The sequence below is a fragment of the Hippopotamus amphibius genome, chromosome 8, assembly GCF_030028045.1.
Source record: "Hippopotamus amphibius kiboko isolate mHipAmp2 chromosome 8, mHipAmp2.hap2, whole genome shotgun sequence".
Lineage (NCBI taxonomy): Eukaryota > Metazoa > Chordata > Mammalia > Artiodactyla > Hippopotamidae > Hippopotamus > Hippopotamus amphibius.
The window spans coordinates 45406856-45422301 of record NC_080193.1 but is presented as its reverse complement, the minus strand read 5'-3'; the positions used below and the strand labels follow the sequence as shown (position 1 = coordinate 45422301).

The window sequence follows — 15446 nt, the reverse complement described above, 5'->3', positions numbered from 1 at the left end:
GGGTTTTTTTGGAAATGGGAACGGGGTGGGGGAGCCCATCAGGCTCAAAGAAAGGCATGGCCGTCGTCCTCCACGGAGCCCTGATCCCTTTTGGTCCCCAGCCCAAGCCTGAACTGGAGGACTCCTTCATTCTTCCTCCCAGGGCTCGGAGCCTGCACTCTCCTGTGCAGCTTGGGATCAGCCCGCTCACCACCACTCCCACCCCGCCCCACCAGCCTGTGCTCCGCCCCTCACCCATGCTCCTGGCACTTCTCTTGGAGCCATCCATACTTTATTGCTTAATCCATACTTTATTCCCGCTCCCAGCGTGCAGGCCCTCTGTCCTCAGCTCAGCGGGGAGAGAGTCCTCACGACATTTCTGCCTCTCCTGCAAGACTGCGGCAGGCCTCAGCACCAGCAGACCCCACACCGTGAGTACCTGTAAGGGTACCTGTTCCTTCCCATTAATAATATAATCAAGCCCAAGAAAGGCACTCTGTAAGGAAGGTTCTGGAAGACTGCACCGCATCTCGAGATTGGCCTCTCTCTCTTCTTCCAAACCCGCTCCTGATTCTGGGTGGGACTCGTGACTAGGCCCTCCCGAGAGGGTTGGGGTTAAATGTGCCCCAGCGCTGCGCGCTGTAGGGGGTAGGGGCACCCACACCTGCGCGCTCAAAGGAGTTAGGACCGCGGCGGGGGAATACGCTCTGGGGGGGGGGGGGGGGGGAGGGGGGCCAGGGGAGACGATTGGGCGGCTGTCAGTCTGGGCAGCACAGGAGGCTGGGCCTGAGGAATGCAAAACCACAGCCCTGAAGGGAGACAGAGACGCACGGAGAAAAATATTGGAATTAACACGAACAAAGCGAGACCGGGCGAGGTCCGGGCGGCGGCCCTGCCAGAGCAGCCCCCGCCCGGCCCCGCGCGCGACACCTCGCCCACTACCGAGCGTGGGCACCTAAGCGGCCGACTGGCTCCCGGCCTGGCCCGGTCGCCCTCCAGCGGCTTAACCCTTGAGGGCCCGCCTCCTGCCGCAGCCGCCCAGCCCCTCCAGCAGCGAAGGGAAGGCGCAGGCCCTCGGCCTCCCCCGCGTCCGGCGGGGGCGCGCGGCGCCAGGAGCTGACCGTGGTGCTGGGCGCGCAGCTTGGGATCGGGCGCGGCTCCCGGACCTGCCAAGGCCGCGTCCTGCGACACTCCCGGCCCCAGCGGTAAGTCGCCAAAGCCCCGAGGATTAGGCTTGGAGCCGAGGAAGGGAGTGATTTGGGAATTTTTGTGGGTTTTTCGCGCAACGGCGGGCTGAGTGGGGGAACCAGTGCCCACCCTCTGTCCACTCCGCAGTGCCCTGCGAAGATGGTGCGGGGTCTGGGAGCGATGACCCAGACCTGAAAATATCTGGGCTAGGAAAGGGGGGAACATTCTCCCCGCGGATGCGGGTCCTGAGGAAACGAGTAAGACTGGAGACCCATCTTTTTTCCACCGGGCAGGCCAGGAACGCCCAGAGACTCCCTTAGAAAAAGTGGACAAGGACCTTCGCTCCCCAAAGGTCCCTTTGTCTCCCCAACGTGGGGGTTGGGTGAATTGGTGATGTTCTAAACACTGCAGATTCTATTTCTGCTTTTCCCCACCCCACATCCACCCCGGAACACAGAGGCTGTCCCTCCCCGCGATGGCCTTCACTCCATCCATCTGGAAGGTTTTGGCTTAGACAAGGCAGCCTATTTAAAGAGATAAATTACTGCCCCATACATAACCTCTCCACCCCGATGTCCAGGATGTCCCTGGGAGGGGCTCCCTTCAGAGACCCCTACTCTTTTATCACCATTCACCCCTTTGTGTTTCATGTGTTTGATTTTCCTGGATATTGGGGGTGGGGCAGGGAAAGGCAAGGTAAATACCAAAACTATTGGGCAAAATTTTTATATTTCCAAAGTGTTTCTGTTGCATATGTGTAGCTCGGAGGTTTTTATTTTGCTCCATGAAATACCCAGTCATTTTCATGTTCAAATAGGAAAGGAAAGCATAGAATTACCTTACCAAAAGGAAAAGAAAATTCTAGGCAGTTGAGCTAAAGTTAGTCATAATGTAGACAAGCAGCAAGTGGAATTACTGCATTGGCTCAGTTTGCAGTAAGTTTGTCTGCATGTGCATGCTCTGTGTAAGAGGCTGAGAGGGAAAGCTTTCACACGTGGGAAGTCTCTGCCACCACTTTCTTTCCATGGACAAGCCTCTGGCTCCTAACCTGCCCTCGTGTGTCCACTCTTGCTCATACTTTACATTCTCACCCACAGCTGGAGTGATCTGTTAAAACTGAAAAGTGGCCTTCATGGCTGGCAAATGATGAGGGAGTATCTCTCAGGCTCCACTAAGAGGGTGTTTAGCCACAGGGTTACAAAGCAGAGTGTGCATTTTTGCAGCTAAGAACCTGGACACAGATGGCCTCTGCCCTCAGGAAAGGAGAGTGCCAGCACCTGGCTGTCCAGATAAATCCCACTGTGCCCCTGAGAATTATCGTGAAAGGTGACTGCTCAGTCTGACTTCAGTTGGGCAGTGGGTCCTCTAACCACTCAGGGAGTTCCCACTCATATCACATATGGACCCCATATTTCCAAAGAGTCAGGATCTGGTAAAATATTTTAACATGGAAACTGAATAGACTGAACACACACTGAATTTCACCTGATTGCTCCAGTATTTTGCAAGCCTCTGGTTCATTGTTCTGGGCCTTAGTGCTTATTGTCCTATCAATGCGCAAAGTGCCAAATGAACTCACGAAATAGGGTTGGCATTATTAATGACATTTGGTCCAGCCATCTATAGCAATGACAGCTATTTTGAAGGACCATTTTCCAACTTCAGAGAGTGGTGCAATTTCCAATTATTCATGATTTTAAATCAGTAACTATTCCAAGAATTTGATTTTAAATCAGTAACTATTCCAGGAATTAAGAAACTAGTAGTTTTATTTATAGAGATCAATATCAAATAAACCATCTTAGTTCCTGTAGTTACAAAATTCTGCACATAGTGAAATAAGTTTTATCATGCCTGGTTGAAGTTATTATTTTACAGTAATAAAAAGATTTTTCTGAAACATAGAAAAAAAATAAGTGCAATAGATATCTCATAATGAATATCTCCAAAATTTCTTGCCATAGGAATTATGCTACCTTCAGTTACTATTTTTCCAAGTTTGTGTGAGCTATACTTTTGTATTTAATCTTCATTTTCATTATGCTTTCCATAATTTCTCACAAAAACACATTTATTCTTTGATTTTCAGATTTCCCATGAAGGGGAGGTTGAGCTGTTGGTTCACAGAATGTCTATCATAGCTGAGAACACAGGTTTAGTATCAAGCTTGGGTTCAAATCCTAGCTCTGTTACTTACCACCTGTGTGACCTGGGCCAATCCATTTTTTCTGGACCTTAAATTCTCCTTTGTCAAATGAGGGTTACAGTAGTATGTCCTTTATATGACTATGGGCCCAAGCACTCTGCCTGGTTAGGTAGATGGAACAAACACTCAACTATAGGTCTTCCAACTCCAGAGCCCAGAAAGTAACCACTGTGCTGTATGCACCAAAATCCATCAGACCTGGGCTGCAAAGGATTGTGGCGAGTGGAAACGGGGTCTGCAAGCACAGGGTGGGGAAGGCTTGGGTGAATGCCACCTGGCCGGAGGCAGAAAGGCAGCTTGAGGGACTGACCCACTGCCCAGGATGCTGCCACCAAGAGCTGGGCTGTAGTCAGAGCCAAGCCTGGGTTCTGCAGCTTTCCCTGGCAGAGTGCCTACTCCTCCTGTCCGCTGGCTAAAAGTCCCAGGTGCGCCTTCACAGGCGAGGAAGCATTGCCCACGGGTGGGAGTGGGATGGAGGCAGTGACATTTGCCCCTGGAGCCTCTGCAAGTGCCAACTTTGCCACCCCTTGTCATCCTCTTTGACTTTAATGTTGCCAGCTGGACCTGGAGGCACCCCCTCCACCCACCTCCAGGACCTCATGTTGAAGCATTTACGAGACTCTCTGGGGGCAACGGGGAGGTCCCTTTGGCAGTTGGTGTGAAAGGCATGCAGGCCGACAGAACCACTTGCCTGCACACCTCCTCTATTCCTGCTGAGACCATGGACTGAGGGAGAGTGAGTCTAGGTGCTCCTTTTCTATGGAAGCTCTCTAATCCCTCCCGGGTCAGACTGCCCGAGGACCAACTGGCAGGTCCCTCACTGCCAAGGAGAGGTGGAGACAGTGAGACAGACAGAGCCTGGGAGCTGGGTACCTGTGAGGGATAGCAAGCCAGGATGGGGGTGCCCTTAGCAGGTGCTCTTCAGCACTGCCTTTTTTTTTTTTTTTTTTTGAGAGTTATGCTTTATTCAGCAGGAATTTTTAGGACTTCAAGCCTGGGAGGCAGCATCTCAAGTAACCCTGAGAGAACTGGTATGAGGAGGTGAGAGGGGGAGCCCAGTTATATAGAAATTTTGCAACAAAGGGCAGGTAGTCCGAATGTCAAAAGATTATTGCTAATTAAAGAAAACCAGGTATCCCAAGTTAAGGAATTTAGCACTTTTCTATGTATGGGAAATTGCAAGAGTTTGGGCTCACTGAAATCATTCCTTTGCTATGCACCTCAGCTATGTGGGGCCAGTATCTCGTGTTTTCACATCCTGAGTTTCCTCAGGGCTCACCTTGGGGAGTGGCTGCAGTCTGACGGCTGCTAGATGGCAGGTATTCTTTCCTTCCTGAGTTCCCTCAGGGCTCACCAGCCCATGTTGGAGGGCTGCAATCACTGATGACTGTGACATCCTTTGTTTACTGACATAGCACTGTCTTCTTTGGATGTGGTCTTGTGGATCTCCAAACTCACCCAAAAGGCAATACATTTAAAACTAGACCCTTGTTTCTCTCCCCCAAACCAGCTCTTAGCACAGGTCCCTTCCTTGCTTTCTCTCACCTCTCCTCTCCACTTCCTTGACTTTTCCCACTTTTATGGTCCTCCTCATGGCATGAATTCAGGCCTCAGTGTTTATGACTTCTGACCTGTTTGTCTTTCTTTATTCAGTTGCTGAATCCTGGTGTTTCTTCCGTTGAAAGACCCTATGACTTTACCCCTCTTTTTCATGCTTAAAACTGCAGCCTCCATCTAGACCTTATCTCCATCTACCTGGCCCATTTTAGCTGCTTCCTGTGAGACCTCTCTGCTCAGAGCCTCTCTCCTGATTTAGTCCATCCTTCACTCAGACCACCAACTTCATTATGCCACTGCTTCCACCCACTCCCTCAGAAGATGCCCATAGCTCTTCACTGACCCGGGGTAAGGCCAAACTCCCCAGCTGTGCAAAGATGATCAAGTTGTTAACACTTTTACAACCTTCTCACTCCAAAACCCAAGGCAGACATCAATAAGTGATTCCAGCACTCTTTCCCATTGAACTCAGACTGGGCATCAGAAATTTCCTCTGGATGGCACTCCAGGTAGCAATGTCTAGCAGTTAGGATGTGCACAAAAGACGACACCTGGCTGCTCTTCCAGCTTACGATGTGCTGTGTCTGGCCAGTCTGCCTGTTGCTGGTCTCATGCTTGTCTCCTCTCTTTTTCCTTCTGCCATGCTGCTCTCTCTCTCTCTCTTCCCTGCTCAAGCTCTGTGTGCACCATGAGGTGCTTGGCTGTGTCTTACCTGATGGCTTCTGTGTAGACTGATTCTTGCCTCCTCAAACAAATGCAGCAGTCCTGGAGAGCATGCGTGTGTCTTCCCCTCCCACTGATGGCCTACTGCACCCAGCCCAGGAAGTAGGCTTGGGTTTCCTTTCAGCTTTGTCTCTTACATGAAGAAAGCAACTTATTTATTGAATCCTCTGCTTCATCCACTCAAAAGGGCCATGATACTCCCCCCAAGGGTATGCTGCTATTGGTAGAGTGCCAGGGCTGGACATGGGAGTCTAACCTGCCCAGATAAGCTCTGCAAGGATGCTTGAGGGAGTTGCAAGATCACAGCTACAGGAGCACCAGACCCCAGTCTGCTCTCATTTTGGCTCCTACAGTGTGCCTTTAGGCATGTGACTTAGCTTCTCTGGGTATCAGTTGTCTACAAAGTCTGGAGAAGCAAGCATGTGGGTGGGGCAGTTCCCATCTTCCTCTCCTCTTGCCTCCATGGAAGATCCAAGCCCAGATGTCCGAGCTCAGCTCCCATGCCCGTGTGAGCAGTGGGGGGTGGGGGTGGAGGGTGGCAGGAAGAACACAGGTCTTCTAGAACCACAAGCCTCCATCTTTGATACCGAGTGTCTCCTACTTTCCTCCACAGCAGGGACACTGCACCATGGAGCTGAAGAGAGGAAAGACCTTCATCAAATCTAGCCTGCAGATTGACCACGAGAAACCCCCAGACCCAGCAGCCGCCGCCCCGGCCACGGAGGATGCAGTCTCACCAGGAAGCCAGCAGCAGCCCCGCAGTGAGAGGGGCCCCCAGGTCAGTCCCAGCACCCAAGGATATGACAAGTGCTCTGACAAGGGGGCCCAGCCAGATGCCAGTGGGGGGCCTGCAGCTCTCTGTGGGGCCACCTTCAAACTGGTGCGGAAGAGCAAGACTCACAACAGCGTGCCCAGGGCTGACAGGGAAGCCGCAGCTACAGGGCAGCTGGTGAGCAGTGCGAGCTTCTCAGGGGCCCCCAGCAACCAGCGCATGATTGACTACCGCCACTTTGTGCCCCAGATGCCATTTGTACCAGCTGTGGCCAAGAGCATCCCAAGGAAGAGAATTTCCCTGAAACGACCCAAGAAGTGCTTTCGGAACCTATTCCACATCCGCAGAAACAAGACTGAGAATCTGGCCTCACTGGCAACCAAAGGGAAGGGCTTGTCCTCCCCTGAGGGCCCATCAGAGGCTGGAGGGCAGCGAGGCAAAGCCTTCTTCCCCTTAGGTGAGGGGCTGGAACTGGATGGCCTATGCCAGGACCTGTCTGACAGCGAGTTCCTGCCCGACTCCTCCTTTGACCTCTGCAGGGCCCTGTGTGAGGACGTGGCCTCACTCAAGAGCTTCGACTCACTCACGGGCTGCGGGGAGATCTTTGCAGATGAGAGCTCAGTGCCATCCCTGGAGCTGAACGAGGGCCTGGAGAGCCCTGCCCGGGCATCGCAGGCCCCTGACAGCAAGCCTTCCAGGGGCCCCTTCCAGGGCAGCATGGAGCAGCTGGCGTCGCCTGCCAGGAACGAGATGTCTGACTTCGCCAAGTTCTGGGACCATGTGAATCACTCGGTGAGGCAGCAGCAGCGCGCCCTGCTAGGCCCGTGGCTGGGGGGCCCCCAAGGGTCAGACACAGACCAGCCCAGGCCGGATGTAGCTGGGCTTGCTGAGCTCCCCCTGTGCCCATGCAGGGACCCCCCCAGCAGCTCCAAAGCCAGCTCCATAGACACAGGCACCCCCAAGAGCGAGCGGCCGGAATCTGTGTCCACGAGTGACGAGGGCTATTATGACTCCTTCTCACCAGGCCTCGAGGAGGACAAGAAGGAAGCCCCGAGCCCAGGTACCCCCGCAGCTGCCTTCCCCCGGGACAGCTACAGCGGAGACGCCCTCTACGAGCTCTTCTATGACCCCACCGAGGGCCCTGGGAGCCCAAGCCTGGATGACGACCTGTGCGTGTCTGAGAGTCTGTCGGGGCCGGCACTGGGAGCCCCGCTGTCCATGTGCAGCTTCCACCTGGGGGCAGAGGAGAACCTGGCCCCCGCTCCAGGCCCAGACCTGCTCAGCCAGAGCTTCTTGCAGAGCTCCTGGAGGGGCAAGGAGTGCCTACTAAAGCTCTGTGACACCGAGCTTGCCATCACCATGGGCATTATCAACTGGCTCCGCCGGGCCCCAGAGCTCCGCGCCTCACCTGCCTCAGCCCCCGGGGAGCCTGCAACTCCCCCAGAAGGACTGGCGGAGAAACCAGGAACTGGCTCTGAGAAGGTGGGACTAGATCCAGTGAGGCTGGAGGGCAGGGGGACCCAGGCCTTAGATGCAGGTGGGACCCCTGTGAACTCAGCTCCCAGCATGCAGGAGCTGCGGGCATGTTCGGGTACCAATGGCCCGCTTGCTGGAGTGAGTGAGGTCCTAGCAGGGGCCGAGCAGGGGACCAGCTCTCCATCCAGCGACCCCTCTCTGGAGTGTGTGCAGGTCTCTGGGGAAGAAGGGACACAAGGCCACCCTGAAGGCTCCTCTGTGGGGTCTGCAGCCCCCATGGCAACCAACACATCCAGCAAAAACAAGGTCCCAAACCCCTCTGCCTGGCCTGGCTCGCAGGAGCCCAGGCTGCCTGGGAACCTGGGGTGTTTCCAGGGTCCCTGGAGGCCAGGTCTTGGGGGAAGCACCGTGAATTCAGAGCTCACCCTGACAGGCTGTGTGGCCCAGGTGGCAGCTCTACAGATCCACCCAGACTGCCAGCCCCCTGCCGCGCAGCCCCCAAGGCAGAACACAGGTAGTAGGCTCTGCAGGCAGCCGCAGGCCAGGGGCCCTGACATTCTGCAACAGAAACAGCCTAACAGCTTCCCTAGTGGGGCTGCCATCTGTGGCCTGCCCTCCCTGGCCAGCCCACTCCACGGCCCACAGGACCAGAGGTGCCCAAGGCATGTTCTGGACCTGAGCCAGCTCAGGGTGGAGCCCGCTCGGCTGGGTGCCCCGCCCCGTGCCTCTGTGGAGGACCAGCCCCTACAGCTCAGCCCAGGGGCCGGGGAGCAGGCTGCACACGGGGGGCACCTGGACTCGTAGCCCACCTTGTCCTGCTGCCTGGGATCACCTGCCAGGCATTCTGGCCCTCACTTCCAACAGCCAGTGGGAGGAGGCCCCTTCTGCAAGTGCCCCAGAAAGCCACTGCAGCTTCCTGGACCACAAGGGCCTCCTCTGCAACCAGCAGGAAGTGGAGGCTCCCAGGCCAGCATGGCCGAGCCCCATCTTTGGAACAGTCGTGCGTCTTTGTGGTCACATTCAGGAGAGCCTGAGACCCAAATCTCCATCCTTTGTCCCTGATGTGAGAACTGTATTGGGGTGGGGCGAGGGGGTGGCAGGACTCAGGCAGGTGGGGCAGAGCATTTTAACATAGAGGCATCCAAAGCTGAACCCACCACCTCAGCCAGAACAGGTCCTGGGCAGCCCAAGGCCAAGGACAACTGCAAAGCTGCCAGTGCTCTCGAAATGTGCCTCACCCATTTCCCCACAAAAAAAACCAAGAGTCTAAACCCAGGTGTGAAGTAGCCACACTTGGCCACTCCTCATGCAGCATGTGGGAGAGAAGAGCTCAGGCTTGAAACTGATGGGATGGAATGGTACATATTGTGAGGGGTACATATTGTGCTGATAAGTCTGCACAAGGGCTGAGAGTAATAAATGTGAGTAAGAGTGTCCAAGGCTCAGGGTAGGAGCTTGAGACGGGGGGTAGGGGGCTGCAGATGAGCCTGGGAGTGCCCACTCACCCCACCCCAGACTGCTCTCTACCCCCAGGATGAGCAGCCACGACCTACGAGGCCCTGAAGGGCTCTTCTGAGGGAATCAGAAGCACGACCCACCATCTCAGCAAGAGCCTGGAACAAGCAGAGGCCATGCATTCCTGTGCAACCTTTCCAGGGCTGGCCAGACCATGCAGACTCTGACCGATGGGTGTTCTCTGTCACAAAGCATCCCAAATAAACAATGATTTCCCCCCACTTGCACTCTCTAACTTGCTGGCGGGTGGCAAGATGCTCTTGGGGAAGAAGCTGACTGATTCTCAACGCTGCCAGCATCCTAGCCTCCCCCTTCAGGAAGGCTCACCTTTGAATGAGGCTGTATCCCCCAACCCCTCGAAAGCCACAACCCATGCACAGCACCAAGCATTCAGAATCAGAGAAGGAAAGGTGGCTCACACCTCAGCAAGGGCAAGTGTCTGGCCAGCCTCAGGGCAGCAGGCCAGCAGCCAGCCCCTTGCTAGGGTGCCTTACAATTAGTTCCTGCCTCAGCTGCCCTGCTGTGGTGAGGAGCCAGGTGGGGGTTGGGGGGGTGGGGTACGGTGGGGTGGAGAGTATGCCACAGGCAGCTACGAAGCTGTTTCTAGAAGAGAGGCCAGAATAGAAAGGTGGGGGGGAGGGGCAGTGATGAGGGAGGAATTCCAGATGGAGGGATGCAGTGACAAGCTGAGCACAGGCTGGGGCCTCTCCTGATGGTCTGAGGCTTGGTTTCAGGCTAGAACATGCTTCGCAGCCCTCAGTAACAACTGCTCCCTGGGGCCTGCTGTGCAGAGGAGGCAGGCAGTGCATGGGAGGGTCAAAAAGGCATGACAAGGCTCCTGACCAGGCCCATCGAGACAGACTTCCTGGGAAGCCACACTGACCCTACCTCCCAGGACTGCCACAAGTGGTCATGACAGTGTTTTGGGGCCTTGATGTGAGCAGGTGACACATGGAGTAGCTCACTGCATCCCTGCAGCAACCAGAATGCAGCTGGCTTCTGACATGGAAACCAAGGCCAGGGTGCAGATGTGGCTTGCCCATCACTTGGCCAGCGTGTGGGGCTGATGGTGTTGGAGCCCCACCCCTAGCTCCTAGGGCCCAGCTCTCAGTAGGCTCCTGCCATGTACACCCCTCTCAAAGCCTCCCCCCTCCCTTCTTTCAGGGCACAGATGTCTGGGGCCTCTGGGTGCCAGGAGCAGGTCTCCCTGTTACTTTGTACTGCTTCTGAGCAGAGCAAGTGCTCAGTAAATACTGTTGCAAGAATGAAATATCGAAAGGTTGTGCAGTTTTCTGATTTCTTGTTGCATGTGGGCCTTCTATCTAGAGAGCAGCAGAGTTGGGTTTAACTTGGCGAGATTCTGATGGACACTTCCTTGATGCGACACAGTGACTTGTGGCGATGTGGAAGAACCAGCCCGGTCTAAGAGCACTGGAAAGGGCAGGAACCAAAGTGATCCAGGTCAGGAGGGACCTGGGTCAGGAGGGCCGGGCCAAAGGGGACCCAGCACTCAGAGTCCATGGCAAAGTGGGTATGTGGTGACCCAACAGCAGGGCAGCAGAAACAAGGACTTATGGCCATGCCTACTGGGAGGAACTATTGCCCAGTGGCTCTCAATCTGGGGAGGATCTTAGGCAATCTCGGCACTGCAGAGCTCCTCGCTCAGCAATCTGGGGAGTGGTCCCAGCAGTGGTCAGCTAGGCGCCTTGCTGGGAGAGTGAAGGAGGACGTGTGATCTTCCTCTTGTGTACACTGAGTCTAAGCTTCCTCAGCCCATCTCTCTTTCTGCACCCTGCCCCTCAGGCTGCCCTCCCTAGCAAGATGGGTCCAGGCAATGCCAGTCTGACTGGGCGCCACAGGCCTCAAGGGTGTCCTTGAGGTAAGCCACTGGGAGGAAGAGGGGAACTTCAGGGCCCAGCTCCTGGGACAGGTGCCTAACCCAGTGATGGGTGTGGAAGAGGCCTGCTTGGGGCATTTTCAGAACTCTGGTGAGTTTCCAGCCCTCTTATTCACACATGACTGTAGAGGTTATAGGAGATTTTTCCCATGTAAAGTAAAATCTTGAGATGTAGGTCCAATCATCCCCAGCTTACAGCTGTCCCAGGGTCACACAGTGGTGAGGGAGCTGGGGTTCACCCTGGTGCCTGTGCACTGTGCTTCCACCCTTCCAACCTTCTGAGGTTGAGGCAGAAAATAGGAGATGCTGGGAGGGACCCAGGCTGCCTCCTAACTGGGGGAGGCCTGGGCCCTACAGCAGGGTGGCTGGGGTGGACCGGGAGGGCAGGGAAGAGAGCAGGTGAAGGTGCCGGAAAGGTGAAGGGGGTGGAGGCCAGCACAGGTTGGGGAAGAGCTGGAAAACTGCATCGGGGGTTCTTCTTATCTTTCCTGGCTCTTCATTTTATTTATTTGTTTGTTTGCTTATTTATTTATTTTTATGAAATGGGAACAAATACACAGAATGCAAAACTTAAATGACACAGAATAGAGAACAATAGAAAGCAAGTCTCCTGCAATTCCTCCCTTACTCCCTGTTGTTTTGAATCAAAATTAATTCCCACTTACTACAACCAATTCAAACAATGCCAAGTGCAGAGCCTCCCCTTCCCTGTCCTTCTTGAACATTAGATGTGTCCTCATGCCCTTTCTGTGCCCATGACATAGACACACATGGACTTGAATCTTTTTTTTACTGCACACCGTATCATAGACATCTTCCTTGGCCTTAGCAGTCATCAGCAGCACGCAGGTTCTCCATTCTCTTGAACAGCTGCACAGTCTCCTGTAAGTAGCAAGTACTTTAAACACTCCCCTATTGATGGATATTCAAATTACTTCCCATTTTTGCTATTGCAAATACTGCTATACCCATTCCCTTTTCTCCTAAATGTTCTCTCTGAAAGTCCTCTTCAAAATTATAAAAGTGAAACTTACCTTACCAAGGAAAGGATGCATTTTTTAAAGTGAACATTGCATCCTGCTTCCATGTCCCCACCCCAATGCCCAACTGTCTTAAGGCCCTGATGTTAATAGCTGGGTTCCATGCGCATACAAACATACTACACACCCCCATCTTTGGAAGGGGAGAGGTGGTTCTTTTGTTACTATATGTAAGGCCTTGGAAGTAGTCATTCCCGTTCTTACAACAAGAAAAAGGTGGGCAAACTGAAAATCCATGACTTTTCTTGACCCATCAGAGAACTGAGATCACAGAGCAAATAACTTCTCTGAAGCCTGGAGACACAGGTGCATCCAGAGGAGTGAAGCAACCGAGACCTGGAGCAGAAGCTGCAAGATGCCAAAGAACTGGTAGGAACAGTTAAGGAGTAATTTTGACAAATTGCTGTAGGCTGAATAAGAAGCTGTAAGGGTCTTGTCTAGGTATAAGCTATAAAGGGTGGCCTGCACTTTCACAGGCCCTGTAAAACAGTAGGACCCCTTTTCTTCCAGGAGCCACACTATGTTTTCAGGGTGAGGACAAAGATCCCTTCATGCGCCTGGTAAAGGGAGAAGAGTAGCCATTGTGAAACACTCCATACCCTTCTCCCTGACAGGCCTACATAAAGGGGAGGGGCTTCCTCAGGGGGCTATTCCGAAGCCTTTTCCAAACTGAAGGAAGGGAACTCCACCCAACCCCAGTCTTCACCAGGTTTCCTGTCTCACTTAAGAAAAAGAAAAATAGATAGATGATGATAGATAGATGATGATGATGGATAGATAGGTGATGATATAGATAGATGATAGATAGATAGATAGATAGATAGATAGATAGATAGATAGATAGATGATAGATAGATAGACAGATGATAGATAGAAAGATAGAAAGAAAAGGATAGTTAATCAGAAGAGGACTCCAAAATACAAATTGGAAATGATGGGCCAGCACTAGGATCTCAGAAGGCTTAACCTCACCTCGGCGGCATGGGCCCACAAAAGACTGAGACTGATTAGAAGCTTAGAAGATAAGGGTGCATTCTCCCCCTCCTGACTAACTCTAGTGCCACACTAGTAAGCCTCCAGTAATAAGAACTGTGAATTAAAACTAAAACTGCCGGCGGCGCTCGCGCGTCCGGGCCCTGAGCCTCCCGGCCCCGCGGCCTCCCACGCGCGCCGCAGGGGCCCCCGCCGGCCCCGCCCACCCCAACCGGCCGCGCGCCGCCGCGCCGCCCCCGGGGCCCGCGCCCGCGCCGCCGCCGCCGCGCCTCAGCGTGCCGCCGAGGGAGGACGCGGAGCCCGGCGCCGAGCCCTGCGCGCGCGCCTGCGGGGCGGACTGGGACGAGCGCGAGACCTACTGCGCCAGCGAGTTCGCGGTGAACGGAATCGTGCACGATGTGGACGTCCTCGGCGCGGGGATCCGGCTGGTGACTCTGCTGGTGGACCGGGACGGGCTGTACAAGATGAACCTCCTGTACATCACTGCGGACGGGTTTTTCTTCCGAGTCCACATATTAGCCCTAGACTCCTCTAGTTGCGATAAGCCATGTTCAGATTTTAAACCTGGCAGCAGGTATATTGTGATGGGCCACATCTACCATAAGAGAAGGCAGCTACCTACAGCTCTGCTTCAGGTCCTGAGAGGGCGCCTCCGACCAGGAGACGGACTACTCAGCAGCAGCAGCAGCTATGTGAAAAGATTTAACCGGAAAAGGGACGGGCAAGTGCAAGGGGCAATTCACACCCAATGCATTTGGGACAAACCAGCCTGGCATTTCTGGATCATAAGAGACTTGGAATTCAGCAAGACAGGAAAGGCCTATCATCACGCAATGGGATTTTCCTTTAGAATAGGGCACACAGCTCCTTTAGGAACTAGTTGCAGCGTCCCAACTCTCACCTTGAGTTGTCACTTTCTTATTTACAACTGTTTCTTAAATGGTTCTGCCTCTGAGCTCCGTGAAGTTATTCAACTGGTGTGCCAGTTACACAAGCTCAGATTACTGACCTGTCCAGTTAACAGATCACTGCTTCATGTTGTTTATTTTTAATTATTTTAATTTAAATACATTCTTCAGTAGAAATAGTTCACAAAAACATCTCCTTCATTTTAAATATACAATTTTGAGTAGTTTATATCATGTATCAAACCAAATGTTATACTAAAACCATCACATTTTAAATTCTGTACATAACAGTAAGTGCACTAGTCAGACGTACGAAATGTCATTTAGATCACATTTAGATCAAACACTTAAAGTCAGAGTCCGCGACAAGTGTTAAAGTTTTACACTTAAAGTACTGAAGGGCTTAATTCACACAAACAAGTGTTTGTTCAAACAAGTGTTCCTGACGTACCAAAATATGATACAGTTTATTTTCATGCCTCCCTGCTTCTAAAATCCTCTGTTTTGTGCTATACTGGCAGCTATCCCAATGCCAAACATATACTGGGTGTATCTGATGTCATTTTTCTATTAAGACCAAGTATCATGTTTGTGTTTGTAAAGCAGTAAATCTTGCTGTGAAATCAGAAGAAAAAAAAAAAAAAACTAAAAGAGCTACAAGACAAAGACTCGCTCTAAAGATGAGAACAAAGGGAAGCCACAAAAAAAAAGAAGGTAGGAAAAAGTAAGCCCACTAGAGTAATACAAATCCTCTGGTGCTATAGTTATAAGAAACATTAAAACAGCCCAGCTCTTAGCCAGAGTATCATAAATCCTCACACTAAAAGCCTATTTACCTCAGTACCTGTCACTCTATACAATGTTTGACTTTCAACAAAAAGTTATAAAGCCTGCTAAAAGCAAGAGGAAACAATGTCTGAGGGACAAAGTATTGCTAGAACCAGTCACAGATGTTGAAATTATCACATAAAGATTATAAAATGAGTGATTAACATGTTAAGAGTTCTAGTAAAAAAGGTAGACAAAATGCAAGAACAGTCGGTAACATAGCTGACAGGAAGAATTCCAAGAAAGATATCAAAAGAAAATGCTAGAAGTCAAAAACACTGCAAATTAAATGAAGAATTTCTTAGATGGGCTCATCAGTAGATTCAGCATGGCTAAATAAAGAATCTGCGAGCTCTATTAGAAA

The 15446-nt window shown here is 52.5% G+C and overlaps 2 protein-coding genes across 2 annotated transcripts; both read left to right on the top strand.

Annotated features, from left to right (window-relative positions):
- Positions 1-301: 301 nt before the first annotated feature.
- Positions 302-8705, top strand: AMER3 (APC membrane recruitment protein 3). The gene is made up of 2 exons (XM_057747171.1): positions 302-410; positions 6267-8705. Exon 2 carries the CDS (start codon positions 6282-6284, stop codon positions 8703-8705), a length of 2424 nt encoding a protein of 807 aa, XP_057603154.1. The 5' UTR covers positions 302-410; positions 6267-6281.
- A 4754-nt stretch (positions 8706-13459) lies between these two features.
- On the top strand, positions 13460-14201 carry LOC130859158 (UPF0450 protein C17orf58-like; the record flags this gene model as incomplete). The annotated part of the gene is made up of 2 exons (XM_057746473.1): positions 13460-14150; positions 14197-14201. Coding segments are annotated over 2 exons (696 nt in total), but the record flags the coding sequence as incomplete, so codon positions are not given.
- Between the last annotated feature and the right edge of the window lie 1245 nt (positions 14202-15446).

Bases quoted from the DNA above. Each gene is read 5' to 3' on its own strand.
- AMER3 (XM_057747171.1), top strand. From the start codon at position 6,282: ATGGAGCTGAAGAGAGGAAAGACCTTCATCAAATCTAGCCTGCAGATT.